This window comes from Branchiostoma floridae, chromosome 4 (assembly GCF_000003815.2).
Source record: "Branchiostoma floridae strain S238N-H82 chromosome 4, Bfl_VNyyK, whole genome shotgun sequence".
NCBI classification, from domain to species: Eukaryota; Metazoa; Chordata; class Leptocardii; order Amphioxiformes; family Branchiostomatidae; genus Branchiostoma; species Branchiostoma floridae.
In genome coordinates, this window is record NC_049982.1 from 10067947 (window position 1) to 10093689 (window position 25743).

Consider the following 25743-nt stretch of genomic DNA (forward strand, 5'->3'; position numbering starts at 1 on the left):
TAGCTGTATATGGTAGCACATTCTGGGAGTAATGAACATGGCAGTAGAAACTAGAGAGTCAATAATATAACATATTCAAGAAATTTTTACCTGTAGAATGACTGATGGAAGTACCAATGAACTTCCATACAGCACTTCTGGTTTCATCATCTAATTCTGTACTCTATACAGTACAGATAAGGTACATGTGTATACACAATGTACTGATATATCTAATCCTCAAACTTGTAACATCACGAGCATAAAAAAGTAGTCTGTGTGACACAAACTCTGCTGTCGTGGGCTGTAACTGGCTGATTTTTACTGCTATAAGCGAGATTTAATCAGGCTACATAAATTGATAAAAAGTCACCTGTCTTCTTCCTGCTGTAGCTCCACCCCATCCACATCCTCCTCTGCAGGTTTGGTAGCCAGATGTTGGAGGTGGGAGGGGAGGACAGGTCCGATGAAGGACAGGCCGTCCTCTGCAGGATCCAGACTGCTGGAGTCTGTGACAGGTACCGAGGCAGTGCTGACAGCTGGTACAGGCAGCGGTGGTGCTGGGGGCGGTGGTTCCTCATCTTTTGCCAGCGGGAAGTCTTCAGATAGAAATGTGAAAGTCAGGACAAAATCAGTACAGACAGGGACCTGCTTTCTGTGACTGCACTAAGAAAATGTGCTGTCATGAAGTACATATTTCATATCAAATGTGCTCTTTTATATCAGTCTAAAGCAATCTTTATCAGAATTCTAATAACAAAAAAGTATCCTATGTATAGCAATGTCTATGGATGACATAGGTCAACTATTATTAATAATTGATAAAAATCATAATTTTCTTAGGAAAAAAAAGGAAACACAAGCTAACCTTCATCTGGAATTACTGGAATCTTAGCTGCCTGTTTAGGTTGAGTTTCTTCAGTAGCTGGTGTGTTAGACTCTGAGGTGGCACCCTCTTCTGATACAGCACTGGTACTGCAGGCCAAACAATTTTACACTTTTAATCAAAAGCATCCTTAATACATGTATTGATTATTGTTTATCATCTGCACAAAAAGCTATTGATGAGGTAAATAAGCACTGCCAAGGAGTTCGAAAAGTTTAGAAGAGTACTGAAATTTACACATACTTATGTGCTTACTCTTAACTGGACTCAAGGATTATGTGCATACATGTAGCACAATTACATTGTATAATTGAAAATGCTAGCTTTTCAACAACTAAGTGTGAGCCCTAAGTACATATACTTGGATGCTCTGAACACCTCTCCTCCCTCCACACTTACCCATTTTCTGTTGTCGCGACCCCATCCTGCCCAGCGACCAGTGCAGCCTGGGTAACGGCATCGTAGTACTTTTTCACAATCTCTGGGATCTCCCACTGGACTTCGTTGGTGAGAGTGTGCCAGTAGTAAACACAGCCAGTACCCTCGTCTAAACACTCCTGCCATTCCAGGGCTTCTCTAGCCACTAAGGGAGGCAAAATTACAACATCTCAGTTTAACTACACAATAGCATATACCGTAAACCTTTTAATAACATTAAATACTTATATTTGTTTTGAATAAGTCTCCCTCCATCACATTCTGTAGCAAGAAAATCAGAGACCTCATCACAAGACAGACTCATACTCATAGTATCTTTGCAGTTTCCGGACCACCACATCCAACGACTTATAGCATATATATGTACAAGGGTTCTTACATTCTGGGTCTACAGTAGAGGTCACTGCCACTGGTTCAGCTGCTGGAGCCTCAACATTAGCTGGTGTTGATGTTGTTTTGTTCTCTTTTGTTTCATCTTTTCCAGCTTCAACTTCATCATCATCAGCTTCAGGCACATCTAGGGCATCAATTTCCTAAGGAGGAAAATTGACAATCATCGTAGGTATTGTAGGTAACAGCCCATTATGTTTTGCAGAGAATATATCATATCATATCATATCATATCATATCATATCATATCATATCATATCATATCACATCATCGGATAGGAGGCAGTTTGCCTGTGAAATCCGCTTCTAACGATTACAGTAAATATATGTCAAGCAGACTTTTCTTTGAGGTATACAATTAAGAATCAAGTCAAAGTCCTTCCATAGGGCAGTGCCCATCTCCATTTCAGTAGCCCTGGGCCACACAACTTTTGCAATTACTACAGCAGGGGGCTAGTCCACTGGTAGTGGTGTGTGTTCAACTCCTTTACTCTTTCCTGAGTGCTAAATGCTAAGCAGAGAAAGCAGCATGCACCATTTTTAAAGTCTTTGGTATGACTCGACTGGGGATTGAACTCACGACCTACTGAATGCAAGGTGAACACTCTACTCACTCCGCCATTGCACCGGCACAATTTAAGATTACTAGTAACAAGGTAACATTCCGTCTAAATTACAAGATGATTCACATGTCAGCAGATTTGCACAGATATAATTCCATAGATATTCAACAACTTATGAAAAACATCAGCAATGTTTAAAATGAGCCCAAGTTTGACTTACAGCTAGGAAGTCAGCTACTTTGGAATCTATGTCATCACTGCCCTTCACTTTTTTGCCAGCTGCCAGGGGGAGCTCCTTGGACTGAGTTGTCACAGGAGGAGGAGCTGGAGACAAGGAAATGGACGTTCATAAATAGATACGACAATGTCATCTACAAAACCTTACTTTAAAATTTTTAATGAATCGCAGCGCAACTATGACTGAGTTTAGTTTAGTTTATTTATACATTATTATTTATTTATTACTATTTTTTACTGAGCAACTAAGAATATAAGCATCAACTTATTTCATGTCAAAAGGCAATACTTTGGTTGATTAAACTTCTAAGAGATACCATGTGAATATTCAAACTGGAGATGTCAAGAACCTCCATCATCCATGCAAACCTACCACTGATTGGTTGTATTCTCGGCTGAGTTTCTCTGGTGTCTTTCTCTTCCTCCTCCTCATCACTGTCTCCATAGTGACCAATCAGGCCGCTCAGGGCATTCGCTTTTGGCACCACTGAAGGAAAATTGACAGATCAGCTTGATCAAACCTTGCATCAATTTCTCCTATACATGTATATTCATGTTGTTTTTGTAGTTATTTCGATCATATGATGAAAACACTCGTAGATGATTTCCAACAGAGATGACTTCCTTGATATGGATGGTTTATTGATTTATTGAAGACAAAATGGAAAAGGGAATCTTCTGACAACAGACCAACTTCAGACGGCTTCTTCTATTCCAAATATTATACACACGCTGGACCATACTGTCGCAAAACACTGAGTCTGATGTCATACGGTCTGTGATAATCGTCCAAAATGACGTTTTCTCCCCACCTCCACACTCCAACAACCAAAAAAGCCCTCACCATTCACGTTGTCTTTTCGTATCGTGGTCTCGATCTGTAACATCGGTCTCCTCCTCCCGCCAACCGGGGGTGCCTGGCGTTCTTTCTTCTTCCCCATTCTTGTGTCTTTCCGTTCAAATAACCACTAAAAGTACCAAGAAAATCTAACAAAAGACGGAAAAATTTCACCTCATGGAAGCCATTTTGTTTCCCGGTGCACTATGGGATAGATTAAGTAAGCGTCAATCTGATTGGTTGTCGTGAAGCAAAGCCTCGTTTACTAACCAATCAGATCGTACATTGGAAAATCTACATCTCAATGCTAAATTGTCACATTTATGGGGAAAATCCTCTAACCATTATAAGGGGCCTTGCATTGAAATTCATTTCAACATATGAGCCATATCAACGGGTTATTTTCAAAATTATTCACCTGGCTGTATCATGCTCACCTTACCCGTACAAGTCTTTGTTCAAACAGTCTCTTACCTTGCTCAAAATAATGTTTCCTTTCGCAAACTCCTTCCAAACAGAAACTAGTGGTCTGTCCAGGAGATTATGTTCGTGCAAGGAGGTTCGTTTGTGTATCACTGTAATAAGATCGCGGCCATGAATATCTGATAGTTGTGTTGCACGAAAGTCGAACCAAATTTACCTTTGTCAGAAATATGGAGGGAGTGGACGCAGTGGTGGGAGTGTTGCAGGGTGGAGACCAGGCGGAAATCTGTCAACACCTCCAGTCATTCAACACACAGGTGAGGGGAGGGGGGCGGTGGTACTAAGTAGGTGATGGGGGAGGATTGGGCATGTGATGTTTCATGATGGGGAGTAGGCAGGTGCTAGGTACTATAAAATGGAAGGGGGCAGTTGATGGGGAGGGGATTGGTAGCACTGTGATGGGGATTGGGGAGGGGCAGCAGGTGATGGAGAGGGGCAGCAGGTGATGGGGAGGGGGAAGGTGATGGGGAGGGAGAAGGTGATGGGGAGGGGCAGGTAATAGGGTACCCTGGTCACCAGAGAACAGATTCTTTCCCGAACCCCTAGCAACATGGCAGCAGCAACATGCCCCATAAATGAAATTAGCCGGCCCAGGGAGTTACGCCGCCGCATAGGTGGCATAATTCCCTTGGCTGGCTAAGTTGTACTCTGATATCCAAGGTAGTAATAGGGAAGGGCATGCAGTGGCAGGTGATAGCAAGGCCATGTGTGTGGTGGGGAGGGTTGGCAACAGGTGATGGCAAGAGGGGGTTGGTGAGACCTGTGACTGAGTGTCTTGATATTTGGGTGTGTTTATAAGGTGATGATGTGTTTGTGTGTTTCTGTCCAATAAGTGTAGAGGCTAGCAGTGTAGCACTAACAGGTGCTAGAACATGCCTTGTATTAAAACTAGACAATTGTTTACTTCTCAATCAAAATCACATTTTTATTGACATCTATAATTTACATTTTAATTTATGTTTTCCAGCATGCACAAACGTTTGGTTTCCCAAACCTACAGCAAGACAAGAGAAAGGTTGGTTCCTGTTTACATCATATACATGTACAGTCAAACCTGTATTAGGGGCCACCTCTACAGAGGGGCCACCTGTCCATAGTGGCCACTTTTTGTCGGTCCCTTGGGTATTTTATCTTCAAGTTGCCACCTCTATACAGAGGCCACCTGTCTATAGTGGCCAAATTTGTCCGGTCCCTTGAGTGGCCGCTATAGACAGGTTTGACTGTACTAGTAATGCATCTATTAGATCACACTTGCAAGGTGATCAAAAGTCTATAGATTAGAATCCAGCGCTATTGCAAAATCAGCCCCAGTTTACTATCTATGATACTCAGACAAACACATTCCCGCCAGATTGTGCTCTTACAGTCACAACGGGCAGATTTGCAATGGTGCTAGAAAGTGGTCTATTGCATATCCAAGGTAGGATATGCTTCATGAGGCAGCCTTGAAATGACTATATGAGTTTTGCACTAGCAATAGCATTCAGTACAGCTTGATATAAACTTCAGATTTTCAAATTCCAGGATCTTGTATCAGCAATTCTGGAGGTTTTAAACAAGGACATGCAGCCATCATGCCATGCCACCTGTCTGTCCACGATCCGCATCCTGAGCCGTGACAAGGCCTCCCTGCAGTTCCTGGCCAAGCCGCCGTGTGTCACCACACTCCTGAAGCATGCTGGGATGGATGGGGCAGAGGCTGTCCTTGAGCTACCAGAAGATGAAGGTACTAATTCAATGTAGCAGTGTACTTGTACATAGGATTGATGGCATTCCAGACTGCATTTATTTTTCAGCACATGTGTAAGCTGAACTCTAAAGCATTTTTAGTACAACTTCCCGCCGGTTGCAAAGTACATGTAACTTTGGTCTTTGGTGTCCATGTTTTCTGTTTTTTAATGCTATGCAATATACCAGTATTGTCAGTATTGCTACATGTGTATGTTTTGTCTGATTTCCACAGTGATTGCTGAGGCAGAGAAGTGCCTGTGTAACATCATCTTCACAAGTCCGACCGCACAGAGACTCTGCAGGTCAGGTCATAGGCCAGGGTTAGGATTGAAAAGATACACATCAGGGGAAAGTAAGAGGAAACTGAAGAAAATATGTGTTGAGCAGAGGAAAAGCAACTGAAGTTTCACATTGCCCTAGAATTTATCCTAATCTGGCTCTCGTGCTCAATAGGATCAGAAATCTGCCATATTAGTATAAGTTTTTAACTTTAGGATGATGATGGTTCATTATTTTTGATTTCTGTCTTATGCAGCTCTAATGGCTGTGTGGAGGGTGTGGCTGGGAGGTTGAAGTGCATCTCAGACCCTCACCTGTCCTATGATGTCAAGGTGAGGCTGTGATCTGGCCATTATAATACATGTGAAGCTTAGATTGTCTTGCTGAGGACTGGAAGAATAAATGTTGTGTCTCCAATTACAGTCCTGAAAAGAATTGAATGCGTAGATACTACTAGATAGGGTTTCTCTTGTCAGATGGAACATTGTACATCTCTTGTCAGCAGTCAACCAACCAAAAGGGCTAGGGTTGGTTGGAAACTCAACATTTTTTCCAAAACCTAACATGTGTACAGCTTTAATTTTTGATTGACTCATTGAGACAGACATTACTGTGTTATCCTTATGACAGCTCATCATGTGTTACTGGTATTTGACTTTTCACAAGCACTTCATAATGGGCCGTTAGAAAGTAATAAATGTATGCTAACTATCATTTCTTCTTCTGCAGATTTTTGCTGTAAGGCTGACATTCCTGCTCACAGCTTTGTGCATTGATATCAGGTGGATACTGAATTTGATGACATAAGCAATGTTGAGCTCTGACTTTTTTTTCATCACTTCGAATTTTTACTTGTAATTTAGAATGTCTCCATTTTTGATATGTAAATAAGTGTTATTTCATAGCATAAAATAAGATCAAATTGCAAGTAAAAAGTTTAATGAATTTGTTGTTTTCTTCTGTCAGACAAAGACTACAAGTAGAATTTAACATCCCAGCCTTGTTGCTGTCTGCTATGGAGCACACACTGGGTGTGGAGAACAACAGCACGCTTGGTATGTTTTGATGCTTTAGTACATTCATGAACATATCTGTTGTAGCCTTACCTGTACTATCCTGTATACTGGTACATGTATCCCTTATGAATGCTACATTATATTACCAATACATCTCTATTCACACTGCGTGATAATGAGCAATTGGATCAATCAGCAAATGATGTCAGTTTTTTCCTATATAAATTATAAGGATAATGAGATAGATAAAAACATGCGTACCACAAAAAAGGACAGTGTAAGGTTATCTCCAAGCAGATTTCCCGGTGGCATAAGATAGTATCAAAGTTGCCAAGGAGTGTAACCAGCCAAAGAATGTCCACCAGCCAGGTGTGGGCAAGGGGGGTATGTACTAGTAGGGACTTGGCTTCACTGCTCAACTCTGGCATTGCTACATAACTAATCAAGGATGTTCCAATGACTGTGTGAATAGTACATTTCAAAAGTTAAACCAGTCTGTCTCTGCTGTGACAGGTACCTTGGAAGGTGCTGTCCTGACAGATGAACAAGTGGACCTTCTGTCAGAGATCCTCAAGACCATGTTCAACGTCACGCTCACTGGACAGGCCCGGCAGCTGGACGAGGTTAGTGACCATTCTGTTACTCATTGTCAAGAGTTACGAGTCTGTAGAACATTCTGTTACTTTGAGTGCTAATTTTTATATGAATTGTAACAAATATCTTTTTTTTTTATTACTTATTTAATAAACTTTAAGGATCACCACAAAACAAGGCTCTTTTTTTTTATTTTTGGAACATACATGTACCACCTGTGAAACATTACTAGTATAAAACTTGAAAATCAATGGCTATGCCCACTGAATGAAGACATTTTCACACCGGTCTTAATTCCGTATTATATTTTTAAGTAGAATTGTAGCTTCCTTCTCATGCTGTAATACTGCATATTGTCACTAGGAGGAGCTGGAGCGGTACAAACACATGACTGCTGTGTGCAGATATATGCTGATGTGTCGAGCATCCAGTGAGGCAAAACAAGAGGAGCTGCACAGGTAAAGGGTGCCAGACTGTTCATCTGTCAGACCTTTTTTCTCAGACGTCTTAGTGTGGAATGAAAGTATCTCAGATGTGTGGAAGAAATTGTCTGGGAGAAAATGTAGAATGATGAAAATGACATGATTTGTTCATGTCTCATAGATTATTATGTATTGCATTTGCAGCAACTATATTTTAAGTTGAGGAATGTTGAGCGGTCATAGCCCAATATTCTAACCATGGGATTTCAGAGACAGACACACAGATTTGACATGACTTATGTTTCCCTCAACAGCCACACTATCAACCTGATGACTAACATGCCCAGGAACTGTCTGGGTGAGGTGATTGTCCAACAGGGGGAGCGTGGTGTGGGGACGGAGTACGATGGCTGGAATATGGACGCAATCATGACCATTCTGGACTTCTTAGAGAGAAGAATAGACCAGGTAGGAGTTTGAGGTCTATCCTCTTATCTACTCCTTTTAAATGGAGGAAAAATATTGGCATCTGTTGAGATTTTGTATAGATTCTTGCTTGATGGAAATAGAAGTGAGGTATAATAAATTCAAAGTTTGTCTGTGTTGGTAGAAGTCATTCTGGTTCAAAGTTGAACTGTAATTTAAACTCAAATCTAACCCAGATTTTCATTGTCCAACCCCAGTCTTTGTCAAGGAATAAGCAATAAATTGATTCCTTGACAAAGACTAGGGTAAAATATTTGGCCCATTTTGTGTTTGAAATCACAGTTCAAATTTGATTCATCTGTGAAGTATTTTTTTATGTTCTGCTGTTAAATATTTTCACAATAATATGAATTGTTGTAAACAGTAAGTAGTAAGTAAGTATTAAGCAATTACACTCAAAAGGAAACATCTCTATTGAAAAGGGCAAAAGAGATTTATCAACATTGTGTAGAATATTACAAATCAGTACACCATTGATGAGCTTGGGCTTGAACATTTTCCAGAACAAACGTCTGTTGGAGACCCTGACCCCTGTGCTGACCTGTCTGATCGCCATCTCCAGAGCCAACCGCAATGTCAGGAAGTTCCTCAGAACTAAGGTTTGTAACCTCGCCTACCTACAACAATTCAATCTGCTGTGTCTTCATTGATTCACGACTGTGCGTTTCATCAACATGTAATATATACATTTGTATTCTGAATTTGACGTGGGAAACAACCCTAGACGATCTTCGTCAGCGAAGAAAAGCCAAGAGATTCTGAATTTGAAATACAATCAAACCTGTAAAGGTGACCACTTCTGAGGGCCACTTGGCCAATGTAACCATTTACATGTACATGCATATGGTGGCTCTTTAGAATAAGATATTTCCCATTGACCAAGGAGATTTCATCAAATCTAAGCTCCTTGCTTTGATGTAAGCATTGAGACTCAATTGTCTATGTAGTGATCACCTGTCCACATCGATCAGATTTATTCAGTCACCTGTGTCGTCTTCTTGGACAGGTTTACAACATTACTTTTGCCTACATCATTTATTCCATTCATAATATTCCATATTTTTGGGTTGTGTAGGTTTTACCACCATTGAGAGATGTGGAGACATTGCCACAGGAAGGGCCTAAGTTGCGCAACAAGTGAGCAATCTTTCTTTGCTTATGTAATATTTCATTATGTATCTTATGACATTCTATGTTGCAGAAAACTGTTTAATTTGCTTAGTGTTCATATTGACCTCATTTGTCAGTTGATTGACTGACCTAGTACACTTCAAGAACCGTGCCTGCAAAGCTACATTTAACGTGTTGTGCCCATTGGCTGTTGAGTTATACAGCTACATTGTATATACAGGTATACAGATACAAATTTTACCTTTTTAGTATACATGTACATAGTTCTAAAAGACAGGTGTATATTTCAGGTGTGTGCGACTGATGACCTGTGTAGTGACGGAAGTGAAGGAGGCAGCCGCAGAATTCCTCTTTGTTCTCTGCAAGGAGAATGGTAAGATTTGTAGAGCTACAAACTTAATGACTCTATGACTAGTACTATAAACAATGCATTGTTGATGATTGAATTACTAGTGCATTGGCCATTTTTCCATAGTATTACTAAGTACAGTCATACCTCTACAAATTACCACACCTCTACATGAAGACCACTTTTTGGTGGTCTTGTAAACTTAGATAATTTTTTTTCATTTACACGACAATTAAGAATCCTGTCCATATATTGTTACCATCTGCAGCTGTCTCCATAGACTAGATGTTATCAGTTCCCTCAGTAGTCCTCTTGTGCAGTTTTGACTGTAGTATTTCAAACACAGACATATGTAAAACCTTTACTTGTTTATCCAAAATTCAAATGTTGTTGTTGACAGTTGACAGGCTGGTGAAGTACACAGGATTCGGTAATGCAGCAGGACTGCTTGCGCATCGTGGCCTTCTGGCTGGTGGGCCGTGTTCTGGACAGCACAACTACTCCAGCGGTGACGAGGAAAGTGACACGGAGGAATATCTTGTGGCTAAGGATAAGTAAGGACAATCACAGAAGTTTTAACCTTGAGTTTTGAGAATGGACTGTTGATGGCATGTCTTTGTTTTTCCCACGGAAATTAAATTCTACACAGGTTAGGGAAAAATTTGAAACAAAAAGGGAAAAAATTGTTTGATTTGTAATCTTAAAAGAAAACTAGGACTTACAGCTTAGATTCACTACTATCATGATACTTTCTGTTCCAACCTTAAAAAAACACCTGTAGCCTGAGCACCATCTTCCTTACATGTAAGTTACACTGGATCCCATAGGTTGGTGTGCAGTGATAACAGATTGCCCGCATAGATTAACACAATCTCAATCAGTACCCTGAGTCCCAGGCTACCTGCATGTGTAAGAGTACTACTGTTACAATTAACATGCGTTGCTGTTTATTCTGACAATGTCTATGCTTGTCCTACAGAATCAACCCTGTGACGGGGCGGGTGGAGCCTGACCGACCCAACCCTCTGGAGGAGATGACAGAGGAACAGAAGGAACACCTCTTCATGCAGCTGGCCAGCGACTTTGACAAGTTAACAAGGTACACAAACTCAACTACACAACACATCTTGCCTGCTTTATTTCCCCCATGAGGACTTGGTACAAAAAATTTAATGTAGATGAATTTTTCCTCCAAAACTGGTATGTACTATCTGATAGTGTGTTAAGACAGTACATCAATACAACATGTAGCCACCTCCGTGGAGGTATAATTATGGGCCTGTTTTTGTGTCTGTGACAGTGTGAGTGTTTTTGGAATGGGGATAGGCGTTGTGGACCTGGTGGTCAAGGTCAATTTTGGACCTCCTGGTACTACAGAAGGACCTTTTTGTATTGTGGGTCCTGGGCATACTATGGTCTTGAAGTTTGGATGGCAGATTTGTAAATTTTTGACTGCATTTCCCTTGTTTCAAGTTGTATTTTCAAACATTATGCTTGTTGTGAACTCTTAAGAAGTTAGATTTAATGGATTTACAAAAAAAAACATAGCTTAACAGAACTAGATGTGGCTGAGCATACATTGTACACTGATTTTCTTCAGTATAGGATTTAATTCATGAATGCTATAGTAATATTAGTAAACATTGATTTGTTGTCACCTATTGTAGAGAAGGGATAGTAAAACCCACCATGATTGGCAGTGATGGACGGCTACATGTGGTGGAGGGGGGCGTGGCCGAGATGATGGCCCGCGCCCAGACTCCGCCCCCCGACAACTCCGACAATGAAGAGGAAGACGACAACGAGTGATTAAGTTCTTTCCTTTTCCTATTTCCTGTACCCAGGAAATATAGCCAAAATGTTTCAAAAATCAACTTGTTGCATGTGGGCTGTTCCATTATCTAAACCAGGGGGACATGTTTCTTTCATGAAAGGAGCTGGTGGGAGACTGATTGTAAACAGGTACAAATTGCACAAAAAAGTCCAACCTTTTGTTTTAGAAAAAACTAGACCACCCTGTCTTTGAAATGGAGCTGTCTAAGAGCAAAGTATGGACATACAATTTATTACTTGTATGCTGCCTGTAGAATTGTTTGTATGTGAATACTAGAATACTACAATGTATAGTTGACTACTGGTAAATGTATAAGTTATTATTAGTTAGTAAAGGAAATCGCTTTGTATCTATTTGTATGCATGTGACTGTATGATTGTGTATTCGTGTGTGTGTGCTTGTTTGCTTGGTCAACAGTATTTTTGAAGTCTAATACAGACTTATTTAAGGTGATCACATGTTTATGTAAATGTTGTACTGAAATATTAAGACATTCCTTATTCGTTTTGGAAAGAAAATGTATACTCACCATGTGCTAATCAAGATATGAAATAATGATTCAGTGTGATTGCTGAATTTAGCTGTACATTGTGCATATAACACTGCCATGTTTGAAACAATCACTCATTAGCAGAAATTGTAGTCTGCCTGTAAGACTACAAGGTATACAGGAAGATGATAGGTTAAGTATATGCTGCACTGTTCAAGGTGTCTTTGAAAACTTAAACACGACTCTACGTTGGAATTCTAGTCTATAACCATGTGACACACATTCTACTTTTGCATGTAGATTGTGTTCTCTTTTATCAGAAATGTGCCAAATGTTGGTCAAAGTTTTGTGATGTTGAAAGACCAGTCAATGTAGCCTCCTTCACCGGCCTCTCTGGGAAGCTTGGCAATTTTTTTCGCGATTTTTAACCGGGAATATGCCGGGAAAGGAAATATGCCGGGAAAGGAATATACACCGGAAAGCTTGTACGGGCTAGGCGAAATCGGCTTCCCAGTAGAAAACATTTGAAAACGAGTACTTACCGTAGAAAAACTCTGCTGAAACTTCCCATCATGTACGAAATAGCTTCCCCGAGTTGAGGGAAGGACAATCCCTGGCCATTGCTGCGGTCTGCCAAGGACGTCTGCGAAGGCAATGATTGTTTTCTTGGCCTTGCTACAGGCCAAGGCAAGTCGCTCTGCTATCAGATTTTGCCGTCAATTGCCAGAGAACTCACCATGGTCATCGTCATCTCGCCATTTCATGCCCTTGTTGCTGATCAGGCAAGGCTTGTTTGCACTACGTGTGGGAAATCGTTTTTTTGTATTTTGCGAGATCGAGCGACCGTCTTTTTACGTAACTCTCGCCCCCCTCCCCATTCAGATTGCCGGTCGGATCATCGATGGTGTCTGAAAGTATGTTTTAAACCCACTGGAAAAAATGTTTTACACTGATCTGAAATGTAAGTTTTGCACGTGTATCAATTATTCAAACCGTTGTATCAATTATTGTAACTCTGGAAGTTACAATGGCAGGCAGTCTGTGCACGGTTTCCGGTAACGTTACGGCATATTCCCGGTTAAAAATCGCGAAAAAAATTGCCAAGCTTCCCAGAGAGGCCGGTGAAGGAGGCTACAGTCAATGATCCCCTAGGCTACATTTTCTTTCATTATGTATTGTGGTACTGTTCCATTACTCATTCTTTTATCCTACATGGTTGTTGACTGACATGTAGGTATGTTTTGACCACATGTTTGAAAAACGACATGAAGACATTTAATAGTTGCTTGCTGCATATTTTATTTCTTGCTACTGCATCTACATTGTAGTCAAATAAATGGAATTTTACAATGTCTTGTACATATTTGTATCCCTCAAAGCTTTTATTGAGCAATCTTTGGACCATATACTTTGGATCATATACTAGTTAGTGTCTAACATTTTTGACATCATACCTAAATATTGGGGGAGGAAAATCTTCAGTTTACAATAGTCGTTGTGGATCCCTTTTGCTGCCTGGAAAGAATAGAAACATATGAGTTAAAGTAGAAGAATGACAAAGCAGTTTTATATTGACTTTATTACCTGCCAAAGGAACTCTTGATCAATGTCAAGTCAACAATGTGAGGTCACAAGTGTCAATACAGAATATGTAAGGCATGCAACAACATGAACAAACTGTGGGGGCAGATACATTCTCACTTGGTACCACAAAGTCTGATGATCACGAGAAAAAACAAACACTGGACAATCTCATGTTCTTTATTGATTTCAAAACTCGAGTTGTCTTCTAATGTAAACAAGTCATGTACACCCTTAGGCCCTTAAATATTGTGGTGTTTAGGATGTGTTTTGAGATGTTGTCTGACATGTTTAACCACCTGACCTGTCCGTTCAGCCTGTGAGAGCATTGAGGTGGTTGTAGGCCTCCTGTAGCTGCTGCTGAAGCCCGCGGATCTGCTCTGCCAGCTCCCGGGCAGCATCGTAGTCTGCAGGAGACAAAATACAAAACTTCAATGGTACCAGTACAGGGGTTTCTGGATGGTTCTGAGCGTTCATGGTACAGTAACTTAAGTGTATAACATCAGAGAAAAAAGTTCTATCTGTACCCAACTTCTCTAAGATTTATCTGATACAGATGAAGTATATCTTAATAACTAGCAGTTACACATATATTCTACATCAGAAGACCTGCCATAGCGTACAATTGCACCTCCAGGACTAGGCACTAGGTACATCAAATTGTCAACCAACAGAAAGGTGAACTTTTGGGACGTGGGTGGTGGTGGGGGGGGTGCCTTACCGTTGTTGTCGTATGCCTCCCGAAGCTGTTCCTGGGCCTCAGACAGCTGGTTCCGGATGTTGGTTAATTCAAAGTACACGTCCTGGATGTTCTGCCAGTTGGACTTATTGCCGGATGGCTTGCTGTGACTGGCGGCAGGCGGTGGGAGGGAGAGGCCAGAGTGTTTCGTAGTAGGCACTGCTGCAGATGATGACACCAGGAACCCTACAGTCCCACACAGGAGGAGGATGTGGGCCCAGTCCATGGTCAACTGGATGAAGATGATACGATTTCTTCATAAAGAAGAGAAAACTATGATATGAATCATTGACCCTATACAGTCACTCTATTGAAGAACCCATGACAATATCATCATTCATCACAGGATCTTTATGTGCCATTCAATTTCAACGACATTTTGTGCGCCTGTGGTATATAAGTTACTAGCATTGAAAAAACATGGTTTGTCTACATGAGCCCTTCCTTGGTTTTTAAAATCCATACCTTCGATTACTGTACCATTAACATGAAGAAATTCCATTGGCCCTAAGCTGCCCAGTACACTCTTCTGTACTATTATTATTGTACATGGAGTAGGGAAGTAAACCTCATACCTACTGTCTTTCTCTCTTTCAGACCTTGATGCTCAGGAAACCCACGGCTTATGGTGTGTCCTGAACAAAGACGTGCGTACTCAGTGACAAACGAAGACTTGCGTCATGTGCTGCCCTAAAAAATACCACAATGACGCTACAAATGCCTATTAAACTGCACCTGTCATAGTAACAGGGCAAACAGAACCTAGGAAAAACATCTTTGGATGACTGGGTGGCGTAAACAGGCCAATTTAACACTACTTCAGATGTTTTCGTCACGGTTGGTTCACGTGTAGACTGATGACGTCCAGGTGAAAATATGCACTGGAACACGCAACATGGAGGATAAGAAAGGTGGTTCCAAATATTTGGAAAGATCTTTGTGAATGATAGGACAGGAAGGTCAAACTGCTTTACATCATATCTTTCTCTGCCTTCTTTGTGTACACAAGCTTGCAAACAAACTCACGATGTGTTTGTCTTTTCTGCAACTTAGTAACACTTTTCATCACAAAGACGGTCATCAGATAGGAGGGTCGCACCTTGTTACATCATCTCTCACCTACACATTGTAGTAGTAATTTTCACACGCATGACGCGAGTATGTTTCTATATAGAATGTATGAGCTATGTTAGAAGTTCATCTTTCATCAATAGCTTTCACTGCTTTTCTGATTCACCTTTATCATTGCGAGTCTTTACAAGATGTGGAAACGAAGCAGAATCCATGCCTCATTTGGAGGGTATCGTAATTACCGAGGTACTGTAAATGCAGAAAATTTTGCGGTGGTTTAGTGTTCGTGGTGGCCATTTTACCGCGAACTTAAAACCACCGTGAACTTTTTCCCATGGCAGTAAAAGACTACAGAGCATGGTGCTACAGCGAATTTAAAACCACCGCAAAAAGTCCGTTTTCCCGCTACCGCGAAATTAAATCCCTGCAAACTTGCATTTGCAGTATATTGATCAAAGGCTAGACATCCAGGTAGACCACATTTAAAGACAATCTCCAACTGGAGAGGATCCAGAGATCTTCCGGATGTTTTGGGTGACATCCATTACTCTTCTTCAGCACCATTAAAACCTTAGAAAAAGATTGATGGATAGCAGTTATAATGTCCAAAAAGTAATCTTTGTATCTTATCCAGCTGGAGAGAATGTCAATTATCTTTAGATAATCAAGGAGGTTCTATCAAGATAGCACTTCCTTGTGATAATGTAACACGGACAAATCTTTGAGGTTGCCAATGGATATTGGTGGAAGGAAAGTCAAGATTTTCAATGCTAGATATTGTAACTGTACATGCAAGGTAAACAACACAATTGACGACTTTTCAGCATTTAATGCATCATACGAGAATTCATAAAATGAAACAATTAGATGAAATAGTACAATATTTCCAATTATTCTAGGCTTCACAATTGAGTGCCATATTGAAATAACTTAAAAGGCTACATTTCCGGGAAGTGTATTGTAACACAAATTATTTAGTCTCTAACATGAAGAGCAACATAAGGTAATATATATCTCACATAGTCACAGAATAATCCTAGCATGAAAGCTCATCTGTGTTAATGTAATCCATATCGTGATCAGAGTAACTGAATCATCACTCCTAAAGAAGGACGACGGAAGTGCGACTGAAAATTCGAGGTAAGCAAATTTTGGTGTTGTATGACAGTGAAAAATCTTCAATAGAAAATAATCCTCTTAGCATTGACATAATGTGGCTCGATTAAAAGGGGAATCTAAAACAAATGTACTAAAACTGTAAGATAACTAAGTATGATTGCACTGTGTGCAACAAAAAGTAGTCATAACCTAAGAAGTTCAAGAGCAAACCACTACCCTACCAACAAAAACAAAAATACAATGTACAAGTAACAGTCTTTCTTTCTTTTTATAATCCAATATGCATAGAGTGCAAAAGCATAACAAAAGTGCATATCTAAATTGAACAATAATAGTGGACATCCAATGAATGCTTTTCATATATTCAATAAATATTTCAACAATTAACCAAATACATGTTTGGTGTATGGACATTACTAGGCTGTTTTATGTCCTGTTCCAATATATGATAGAATACTGTGACAAAACATTAGACAGCATTCAGATGCCTTTAACCTGGTGCATGCTGTTTTGATAATCTTTTAATCAGAGCAAGCAAATGATATACCATATTTAGTCTTTAGATACATTATTACAGTTTTCTCTCCATCATACTCAAGGTTACACATTCTGATGCAAGTGGTACTAGCGAACTTCATCGTTGAGTGGAACTACTTTCTCTGCTTGCCCTTTGACCTGTGCTGTTTGCGCTTCTCCTCATACTCAGCCTTGCGTAACTCCTCTGCGTCCTCCTGTATGGCCAGACGGGCGCTGCAGGGAGGAGGGAGAATCACGGTTAAAGTGGTTTCAATCTTATCAATCTTTCAATATTTATTCATTAAATCAACATTACAGAGTTACCCCTTAGCAGTAGTACCTGAACACAGTATGGAGTAAAATCACATTACAACTAGACACAGTACTGTAGGCATGACATGAACAGTACATAGACAAAAAACACTTAAGCATCAGGCAATGATTTGTTATATAGTCTGATGGTATAGTGTAGGAAGGGGTTGCGCAGTCTTGAGGTCCCTGCTTTTGGGACAGAGATGCTGCCTAAACTTTGCAGTGACCTCACAGTGACCTCTGACCTGACCAGAGGGACCATATGATGAGCAAGGTGATGAGCAAGATGCATTCATCTCCAAGCACATTCTACTTCTACTTGCAATCAAAATAGATTTGACTAAATTTTTCCCACTACTAACTAAATTTTTGCCAATGCTGATCTGACGTGAGCCTGTAGTGGAAGGCTGAATAGTTACTTAAGTAGGCAGAAAGGAAAATGTAATAATCTAGCTTCCCCAAACATCTGCTTGGAGACTAAAAATAGATTTCATATTCTGCCAAATACACATTCCACCTCTACTTGCAATCAAAATAGATTTTACTTCATGTTTGCCAGTACTGAAGATTGTCCAGGTCAAGTGAATGGTCAGCAGAATTTTTTTTAGAAAATCTGTGATTTGCAGGAAAAGAAAGATACCTACTAAAATGCACTTCTGTAACCATAGACTAGGATCTTTATGTATGGGCAATGCTGACCTTTGGAAGCTACCAGTAACCATATGTCCTTAAATTAGAAATACTGCATATCACAACAATTATATTCTTTGACTAGAACAAGCTTAGTAACAAACACGAGAGTGGTCTGACCTTCTGGCCTCCTCCTGCATGACTTGTCTAAAGTTCGACTCCATACTCGCAATCTCACGATCACTCTCGTAACGGTACCTGAACATAGGGACAAAGGACGAGCAAGGTAAGCAATAGACAATATGCAGTACATTGCTACAGTTGCACATTCTCAATGAAGGTAGATGTTTTTCTAACAGACTTACTTTCTCTTGTCATATCCAAAGATCTCCCGGATATACTTGGAATAGTCCACATCCTCGTTTGAGTCATCAATGAAGTCATCTGACTCCTCTTCTGAGTCATCATATCGTCTCTTCATACCTGTGGGGACAGGGTCATACAGGGTCATGAGTGGGAACCAGGCAGATTAGAAATGGCCTATACTTAAACACCTCATTGTTGACAAGAAGAAAAAAATTGCAACTATGTGCACTTTACTGTTAGTCATTTCATATCAATATTGCCATATCATAAACATTTTACATGTACTTTAATCCTTTCAAGTTAGATTTAAAAGCAAGCCATCAATAAGTTCATTACATTCACTGCCTGGAGAAAAATATTGCCACATGCCAATTTGAGACAAATTGTATTCCCACATCAGAAAATGGACTTGTACTCATTTTCTAATGCCACTTGATTGTCGGCAGATCTAAATTTTGCCTGATTCATCTGTATTGTACGTGCATGTTTTAAATCTGGATAAAATAAATGATAAATCAAAGTTAAAAACTTCAAAAAAGCATACTGTATAATTATGATTACCTCTCCTCATGTCTTCATACCCTCTTCTGGACGCAGGCTGGCGTGGCGGGCCCGTGGTTAAACGTGACGGGAGGCTTTCCACCACCAGAGTACACTTGGGTTTGGAGGCACTTTCTGACTGTGACCTTGACTTGGCAGAGTCTGGCGCGTCCCCTCTCCTGTTGGTGGGATGTTGTTTGGAGGGGGTAGCTGACTTGTTTGTGCCATTGTGTGTCGATGAGCTAGGTCTCTTTGAGGCATCACTTTTGCTTGCGTGAGAGGTGCTGCTAGATTTAGATGTACCATTGGATGATTTTGATTTGTCTGCTTTGGACAATGAGCCCTTTGATCTATCATTCTGAATTCTTGATTTATCATGCTGATTTCTTGATTTTGATTTTACACTAGAGCTGCCAGGTTCTGAGTCTTTGGTGTCTAGATAACGCCCTTTACTGTGGTACACATATCTGGGCTCTTCTTTTTCTTTTTCCTCTTCTTCTTCATCATCAGAATCTGCTCCAAACAATTCCTCATGGATTTTTGGCAAAGGGAGTGGTTCATCTTTCTTCTTTTCTGCCATCTTCATAAGTTCGTGGAAGCTCATTGGTTTAGATGGAGGGGGAGGGGCTCTTTTCTTTGGAGCTGGCCTATCGGGTGGCTTTTTAAAATCAGTCCTTTTCTTTTCTACATCTTCTCTTGGTGTCTTTAATTTTGACACTTTCTGCATGAATTGCATATGTTTGGCTTTATGTTCTTCACTTTCATACTTTGGTTCTTTTGTCTTTTTTTCCTGAGATTTTTCTGATTTAGATGAGGTATTTGCCAAGCTCTTAATGACATCTGTCTTTTTTCTTTTCTTACTGAGCACATCTTGAGCCTCGTCCATCCTCTTCTTGGCTTCAGTAGCTGAAAGTACATGTCAGAAAAAAATGATGAACTGAAAATTGCATGTCTTCACTTTGCAAGCATTACAATGGCATTGTTAATAGCAGGAATTCCTGGTTTTAATTGTATTCTTATGTGACTGATGAACCTCTTCAACAATATGGAAAATAGAACATTAAAACATTACCACGTTTTTTCTCCTCCTCATGTTTCTTCTCCATGAGTGCCCTGATGGCAGCGGACTGGACACCTTTGGGTTTGGGCTTCACGATCTTCTGGGCAGGTTTGGCAGCTGTGCTGTATCTCTTTGTAACGGACAGCTGTCAATAACAGTACAGAGAATAGCAGATCAATAAGAGTGTATTGTCAAATTCATACATATTTGTAGCTGTTCTGTACTTTCGCTTTGAATAGTGATATCTGCAAAAAATTGATTAGTTTGTCATCATATTATACGCGTATAATTCAGCTGAAGCTTTCTATGATAACCGTTGCTTAGATATTCATAGATCATTAATGATTCAATAATCTGTGTATGTTAAAACACTGGAGAAAGGAGAAAATTTTTAGCATTGAGTGCTGGTAAGTAAATCTTTTTCCAGCAGAGGCCAAATTTCATTCAGACTTAAAATTTGCATACATGTCAGACAGTCTGAATAAATTTGCTTACTACATCATTATGCATACCTACATGTATAAAATTTGTATATATATTTTTAGCACTCATGATTTTCATGGACATTAGCAGCTTTTAATAAAATCTTTGTCATGTAGCTATCCTGGATCTCAAAAATCAAAGGTAACCGTCAATTTATGTAGAGAAGGAGGCTAAATGCAGAAAGGAGACAAGCATATGGTATGTACATAATTCTCATACTTCCCTGTAAGAAATATCACTCTGTTGATTTCTTTTCTCAAAGTTATGACAAATATTCATCAGGAAACGGAGAACTATGTGCTGTGCTTCAAAATCACGGCAAGGGGGAAGTAAGTTTCAGCTGCTTTTGTTCACACAACAGCAAAACCGGATATGCAAACATGTATCATCGATCACCCCCTCCCCCTTTCTCCCAAATTATAATTATTGTCTGAACAATATCCAAACATTTCTCACCTCTTTCTCGGCTTTCTTCTGCTTCTGAGCAGCGATATTTAGTAGGTCTTCGAAGTTCATGGTTTATTCAGTTGTTCAATTCTTCTATACTGATTAAATAGGCGGAATTTCCAGAAAAATAGCAACAATTTGGAAGAGGAACGTGAGATGACTACTTTCCCGTCGCCATCTTGGGTAAGCCAGCTGACGCGTGATGACGCAACTCGCACCTAAATATAGATTATTAGCGACATCTAGTGACAGTGATCTGTACTACAAGCAAGCCCTTTTTCAATATAACTAGGTAACGTTAATATCTTTTTGCAAGATTTGCACCCCAAATGCATAAATGTATAATATCGTCGAATTTTTGATAGATAGGAAGGAGTATAGAAGCACATGAGGGTATATTATTAGTCTTCTGAAATCAGTCCTGATTGGACAGGAGAGATATGAAGTGGTGGGAAATTGATAACGTCATATCTATTCTACTGTTTCTAGAGAACAAAATTAACATGGCAAGTTTCTTGTCACTAAGGAAATGGCACTGGCACTAACGCGTGCCTTAACATATGCCTTCAGTACAGCCGAAACAATGGTTGATTTAATCGTCGATCAGGTGGCGCAGCCGCTGACCACATTTTACAAAAGTAATTCATGTCAGCTCATCCTGTATACTGCAATACCGAAAGGCGCCAAATGATGGCGCTCTATATATCGTATCATGTCAGGTACATGACTTTGTATATGATACTTATGGATTTTTGCACTTCACTACATTCATGTTACCCATGACTTTCCATATTTATCATCGCTTTTGCTGGCTCCTATTACTTCTTAGCGATTGGTGCTTCCTTTTACAACTTCATTGAGGAAAATTTGCGGACTTGTCACCTACGTCTCCTGGCCAATTGATCAATGGGTTCACCTGTATTCAGGGACTGTATGTACCCCGTCCTGACAAACCGCCAATCAAGTGACGGTGTTGTTTATAGTGTGCCATGTGCCATTGAGAAGGGAACGTAGGATTGCAGCATACATCAGAGACAAGTGGCACAGTACAGTACCCGCTCAGACATAGCTTCACCTACACCTGTAGCCTTTTCTCTCCGGCTAGCTAGTGACTAGGACTGCTGTCAGTAAGGTTATGCGCCCGCCCACTCGCATTCATTTTTGGACAGGAATGAGCAGCGTCCGATCTTAGTTTTTTTCGACTTCCATGACATTTATTGTCGTTTACTACCCCAACTATAAGTTACAGTAAGGCGAGCGAACGAGATTTTTTTTTCAACACGGTGGTGTAAAACGTACCAGGAGTGATTCTCGCCATGTATCAAGGCGTGTTCTCGCCCGTAGCGTTCCCGCAGCCGACAGTTTTCCGGCCGACCATCACCTTCCCTCCGCCGCTGCAGCCTGCCACCACCTGTTCCACCCCGTTCTACATGGATGACATCCTCCGGGGCTATCACACGCACGCCGGCGGCTGCTTCCTCCCCTCTCTCCCGGCCATGTCCACAGCAAGCGGCCCCACGAGCCTACGGAGTTCGCCCTACGAACTGAGTCATAGCAATGGGTGTCTCTCTACCAGGAAATTTGCCGGTGTTAACGGAACATCTCCTCATCACAGCGGAAATAACGGAACGTACCTTAAGTTTGGTGTAAACGCGATCTTGTCAGGAAAGCAAGGTAAGGAAAAATATCTGCTGTCATTTTTTTTATAACAGAACTATTACAGATATTTCCAGGCGTCTGCTATTCTCTAGATATTGTCTAAATATTTGGGGGCAAAACTCCTTTGTCCTAACAAGATTTTAAAAGTGAAATTTTCATTCATGAAAAAGAAAATGTCTATGATATTCACTACGAAGCTCTATTCTTTTCCAGTCTCATGTCTTCAGCAGACCTTATAATTAGAGAAGTAAACTTTGTGACACATACTGGTATTGTCCATAACCCAAAAATAGTTCCCTCTAACATTATATACTATTGAGTGCGACAGTGAGTGTGACAGAAAGTTGAGGGCGAGGACAAGTGATAAAAGTGTTGGGAGACAAACAAACTGCGTGACAAGTGCCGATGTTATCGTGCAAGTCAAACACTCCACATGATGTATGTGTATTGTCGGTCTCAACGTAGATAAATGGGAAATTAGGGCAGTTGGCAATGAAATATTGCACTTAAACTCGCCCTACAATGGTATAAAACACAGCTTTTGTAATTTCCTATTCTGAACATTAAAAGGGAACGATGAGGTGTCAGAATGTTTACACAACCGACCGAGTTTTAAGATTGCATTATGAGAATCATAAAATGGCTTATGAATTGATTATGATTATATTTATCGTTGTTACAACAGGCAGCCCGCCCAGCCCGAGTGTAGAAAGTTGTCGGTGTGCGTTCTACCCCCAGCCCAGGAGTTACCCCGCGGCGGAGACGTACCTCAGCCCTGTCAACAAGGTGCCTTACACAGGTGAGTCAACAGGTGCAAACTGTTCATCGCGCCGAGCAAATCACCGAGATGAGCCTTTCGATAAATTTGTGTTAGGGAGGGAACTGTTGTTCGTTTGAAGAATGTAGGGGAGATTGGAAAATAATGACGTTTAAATCGTCACAAGTGGTGGCGATACCGTTTATTAGCTTGTTAAGTGTGTGTATACCAGACTTCACATAACTTTCAGTGTTGGCCGTCGCCCTAGAGAAATTCATTAGTGATCGGCACTATTTCTGTAGCCATTGTGTTATCTATAACAGCAGTTGATAGTTTTTGAATGCACTTTTAAGCTTTATTCCCTCCTGAATACTTTTACAGTAACGGAGCATTTGCTCACCAAACATTGCAATAGAAAGCACGTTTTAATAATTACCTGCTGTCAGCTACTAAACGTCCTTGGATAACCTTTAAGCGGCGTCAGCATTAAGGTTTGTCATGATTATATATGATTTCAGAGTCACCGACAACCTTTCCCATCTTCAACGCGTGCCACTGGGGCGCTCCGCCGGGCCTGCACCGCGGCAAGCCCCGCCGGGGGATGCTCCGCCGCGCGGTCTTCTCCGACTTCCAGCGGAAAAGCCTGGAGAAAATGTTCCAAAAACAAAAGTACATCAGCAAACAGGACAGGAGAAAACTGGCGGAGAAGCTGGGGCTGAAGGATTCACAGGTGGGATTTTTTTACATTATCATTTTTTTTTAAACTTGAAAAGAAAAGTATTACACTTCATACAAAACATGAAGACATAGGAACGCTTCGACAACTCTGCTTATGACTTTAGACCTGGCACCTTTTAGTCGGTAAAGGTCAATGACCTCATGGATAACGATGACCGAGCAAGGTTGATGTCAGGTTTTACGTGTTGCATAATGGATAATGCACAGGAGAGCGACGTGTTGGTGGTAAGGGTATCTAAGGTGAGACGACAAGGCACAGGGAAAGTGAAGACTTTAGAAGTGTCCACATTGCCTACCGTACATGTATGTCAGTTAGTTAGTGCCATAGTAACAGGCATTTATAATTTCATATCATCAATCTTTAGCAAAAAATGTGCAACCTGTGTGTTTAACATTATATAGAAACAGTTCAGGAAAGAACACGATTTACACACTTCATGTGTTCTTGCCATGTTTGCCCAGGTGAAGATCTGGTTCCAGAACCGCCGGATGAAATGGCGGAACTCCAAAGAGCGGGAGCTGCTGTCCACGGGAGGATCACGTGAGTCCACCATCCCTAACAAGGCCAATCCCAACCCTGATCTCAGTGACGTAGGACAGACAACAGGTGCATCCTCCCCTCTGATTGGTTCCCCCTCTCCGGGCGTTACGGACCAGAAAACTCCCCCTTCCAGCCCAGAAAGCCCTAGGAACGAGGAGCCAGCTGAAAGTGAGAATGAGAAGTAGATTTTTTCCAAGACACCAAATTAAAGCATTAGATAATGATTATGATATGTGTATAAAAGATATAATTATTGTAACTTAGACAAAATTTATGTACCGTAATTGATCTTTGTCGTGTTACATTTATGTTAGAAAATGTACAAAATGCAAAGACTTGTGTAACATACGTTTAAAACGTAACTTCAGTGAAGTAAACGTAGGCAGTGTATTACATGGTACTTTTACTTTGCACTTAAAAAATAAATTATACAATCAAGATTGAATGAAGCTGTCATTCGCTCAATCCAAGAATTCGAAAAGCAAACTAATTGTAAATATGATGTGCAAATTACAAATGGGATCATGGAAATGTGATGTGCTATATGGAGCTGTGCATGTACGTAATTCATTCCAAATTGTTTCAGAAAGCATCTTTACAATGACAGATGAAATAAACCCTGTAAAACTATACATGTATGTGTTATATTTTCTGTCTGCTCTATCTCGCTTTGCCTCAAATTTGTAATTGTCATGCTGAAGTACAGACCACACCGTCTCACTACAAGATGTTTCATATAAGAATAGAATCTCTCTTTAAAATGGGTTGAAAATTATTCATAGATTGTCTACAGCAACTGCAAACTTGATGTTGCATGTAACAATCAGTCACTGAAAAGTCAAGTCACATTTGTATAGTCTAAAGATATGCTGACAGGCATCTATTCCACCATATCTGTCTGTATTCAGCTACAGCAGGCTACTAGACTCACAGTGCTGTTTCTTTTGACTTTCACTGCCCAATAGTTAACACATAAAGGTCTATCGGTGGCAAAGGTGAAAAAGGTTTAAGTCCAGAAGGGTGCCTATGACTATTTGT

At 40.5% G+C, this 25743-nt stretch overlaps 5 protein-coding genes across 6 annotated transcripts in view; 2 read left to right on the plus strand and 3 right to left on the minus strand.

Annotated features, from left to right (window-relative positions):
- The window catches only part of LOC118413904 (formin-binding protein 4-like), a 15693-nt gene extending 12130 nt beyond the window's left edge, over positions 1 to 3563 (minus strand). The window contains exons 1-7 of the mRNA XM_035817533.1: positions 3338 to 3563; positions 2867 to 2980; positions 2477 to 2580; positions 1683 to 1836; positions 1265 to 1448; positions 848 to 954; positions 353 to 578 (exon numbers count right to left, since the gene is read on the minus strand). Coding sequence (XP_035673426.1) covers positions 353 to 578; positions 848 to 954; positions 1265 to 1448; positions 1683 to 1836; positions 2477 to 2580; positions 2867 to 2980; positions 3338 to 3434 — 986 coding nt within the window. The 5' untranslated portion in view covers positions 3435 to 3563. The remainder of the gene's footprint in view (positions 1 to 352; positions 579 to 847; positions 955 to 1264; positions 1449 to 1682; positions 1837 to 2476; positions 2581 to 2866; positions 2981 to 3337) is intronic.
- Positions 3564 to 3666: 103 nt separating this feature from the next.
- LOC118413929 (synembryn-A-like) lies at positions 3667 to 12166 on the plus strand. Its single transcript, XM_035817593.1, has 16 exons — positions 3667 to 4071; positions 4782 to 4829; positions 5339 to 5540; positions 5778 to 5847; positions 6081 to 6156; positions 6554 to 6606; positions 6791 to 6879; positions 7354 to 7463; positions 7798 to 7892; positions 8171 to 8324; positions 8846 to 8941; positions 9418 to 9479; positions 9764 to 9846; positions 10223 to 10376; positions 10802 to 10921; positions 11490 to 12166. Exons 1-16 carry the CDS (start codon positions 3985 to 3987, stop codon positions 11629 to 11631), a joined length of 1641 nt encoding a protein of 546 aa, XP_035673486.1. The 5' UTR covers positions 3667 to 3984; the 3' UTR covers positions 11632 to 12166.
- Positions 12167 to 13288: 1122 nt separating this feature from the next.
- LOC118413980 lies at positions 13289 to 15400 on the minus strand. 2 transcript variants are annotated; one of them, XM_035817674.1, is made up of 4 exons: positions 15046 to 15400; positions 14449 to 14698; positions 14032 to 14134; positions 13289 to 13661 (listed from the first exon to the last, which is right to left on the minus strand). In XM_035817674.1, the coding sequence occupies exons 2-3, from the start codon at positions 14690 to 14692 to the stop codon at positions 14040 to 14042; spliced, it is 339 nt and encodes a 112-aa protein (XP_035673567.1). In that variant the 5' UTR covers positions 14693 to 14698; positions 15046 to 15400; the 3' UTR covers positions 13289 to 13661; positions 14032 to 14039. The 2 variants fall into 2 exon arrangements, with proteins under 2 accessions (XP_035673567.1, XP_035673566.1); XM_035817673.1 differs by having other exon boundaries at positions 15042 to 15397.
- A 949-nt stretch (positions 15401 to 16349) lies between these two features.
- On the minus strand, positions 16350 to 21239 carry LOC118413937 (protein SPT2 homolog). Its single transcript, XM_035817603.1, has 6 exons — positions 21020 to 21239; positions 20093 to 20225; positions 19042 to 19926; positions 18480 to 18597; positions 18295 to 18372; positions 16350 to 17406 (listed from the first exon to the last, which is right to left on the minus strand). Exons 1-6 carry the CDS (start codon positions 21077 to 21079, stop codon positions 17307 to 17309), a joined length of 1374 nt encoding a protein of 457 aa, XP_035673496.1. The 5' UTR covers positions 21080 to 21239; the 3' UTR covers positions 16350 to 17306.
- Positions 21240 to 21810: 571 nt separating this feature from the next.
- On the plus strand, positions 21811 to 25335 carry LOC118413955 (homeobox protein DBX1-like). The gene is made up of 4 exons (XM_035817632.1): positions 21811 to 22684; positions 23355 to 23468; positions 23945 to 24156; positions 24627 to 25335. Exons 1-4 carry the CDS (start codon positions 22327 to 22329, stop codon positions 24888 to 24890), a joined length of 948 nt encoding a protein of 315 aa, XP_035673525.1. The 5' UTR covers positions 21811 to 22326; the 3' UTR covers positions 24891 to 25335.
- The last annotated feature ends 408 nt before the right edge of the window (positions 25336 to 25743 follow it).

Bases quoted from the DNA above. Each gene is read 5' to 3' on its own strand.
- LOC118413937 (XM_035817603.1), bottom strand. From the start codon at position 21,079: ATGAACTTCGAAGACCTACTAAATATCGCTGCTCAGAAGCAGAAGAAA. The intron at 19,927-20,092 runs GTAATGTTTTAA...ATGTACTTTCAG, and splicing joins TGAGGAGGAGAAAAAACGTG to CTACTGAAGCCAAGAAGAGG. The intron at 17,407-18,294 runs GTCAGACCACTC...TCCTCCCTGCAG, and splicing joins ATGCAGGAGGAGGCCAGAAG to CGCCCGTCTGGCCATACAGG.
- LOC118413955 (XM_035817632.1), top strand. From the start codon at position 22,327: ATGTATCAAGGCGTGTTCTCGCCCGTAGCGTTCCCGCAGCCGACAGTT. The intron at 23,469-23,944 runs GTGAGTCAACAG...ATATGATTTCAG, and splicing joins CAACAAGGTGCCTTACACAG to AGTCACCGACAACCTTTCCC. The intron at 24,157-24,626 runs GTGGGATTTTTT...ATGTTTGCCCAG, and splicing joins TGGGGCTGAAGGATTCACAG to GTGAAGATCTGGTTCCAGAA.
- LOC118413980 (XM_035817674.1), bottom strand. From the start codon at position 14,692: ATGGACTGGGCCCACATCCTCCTCCTGTGTGGGACTGTAGGGTTCCTG. The intron at 14,135-14,448 runs GTAAGGCACCCC...TGTCTCCTGCAG, and splicing joins GGAGGCATACGACAACAACG to ACTACGATGCTGCCCGGGAG.
- LOC118413929 (XM_035817593.1), top strand. From the start codon at position 3,985: ATGGAGGGAGTGGACGCAGTGGTGGGAGTGTTGCAGGGTGGAGACCAG. The intron at 6,607-6,790 runs GTGGATACTGAA...TTCTTCTGTCAG, and splicing joins GCTTTGTGCATTGATATCAG to ACAAAGACTACAAGTAGAAT. The intron at 9,847-10,222 runs GTAAGATTTGTA...TGTTGTTGACAG, and splicing joins TGTTCTCTGCAAGGAGAATG to TTGACAGGCTGGTGAAGTAC.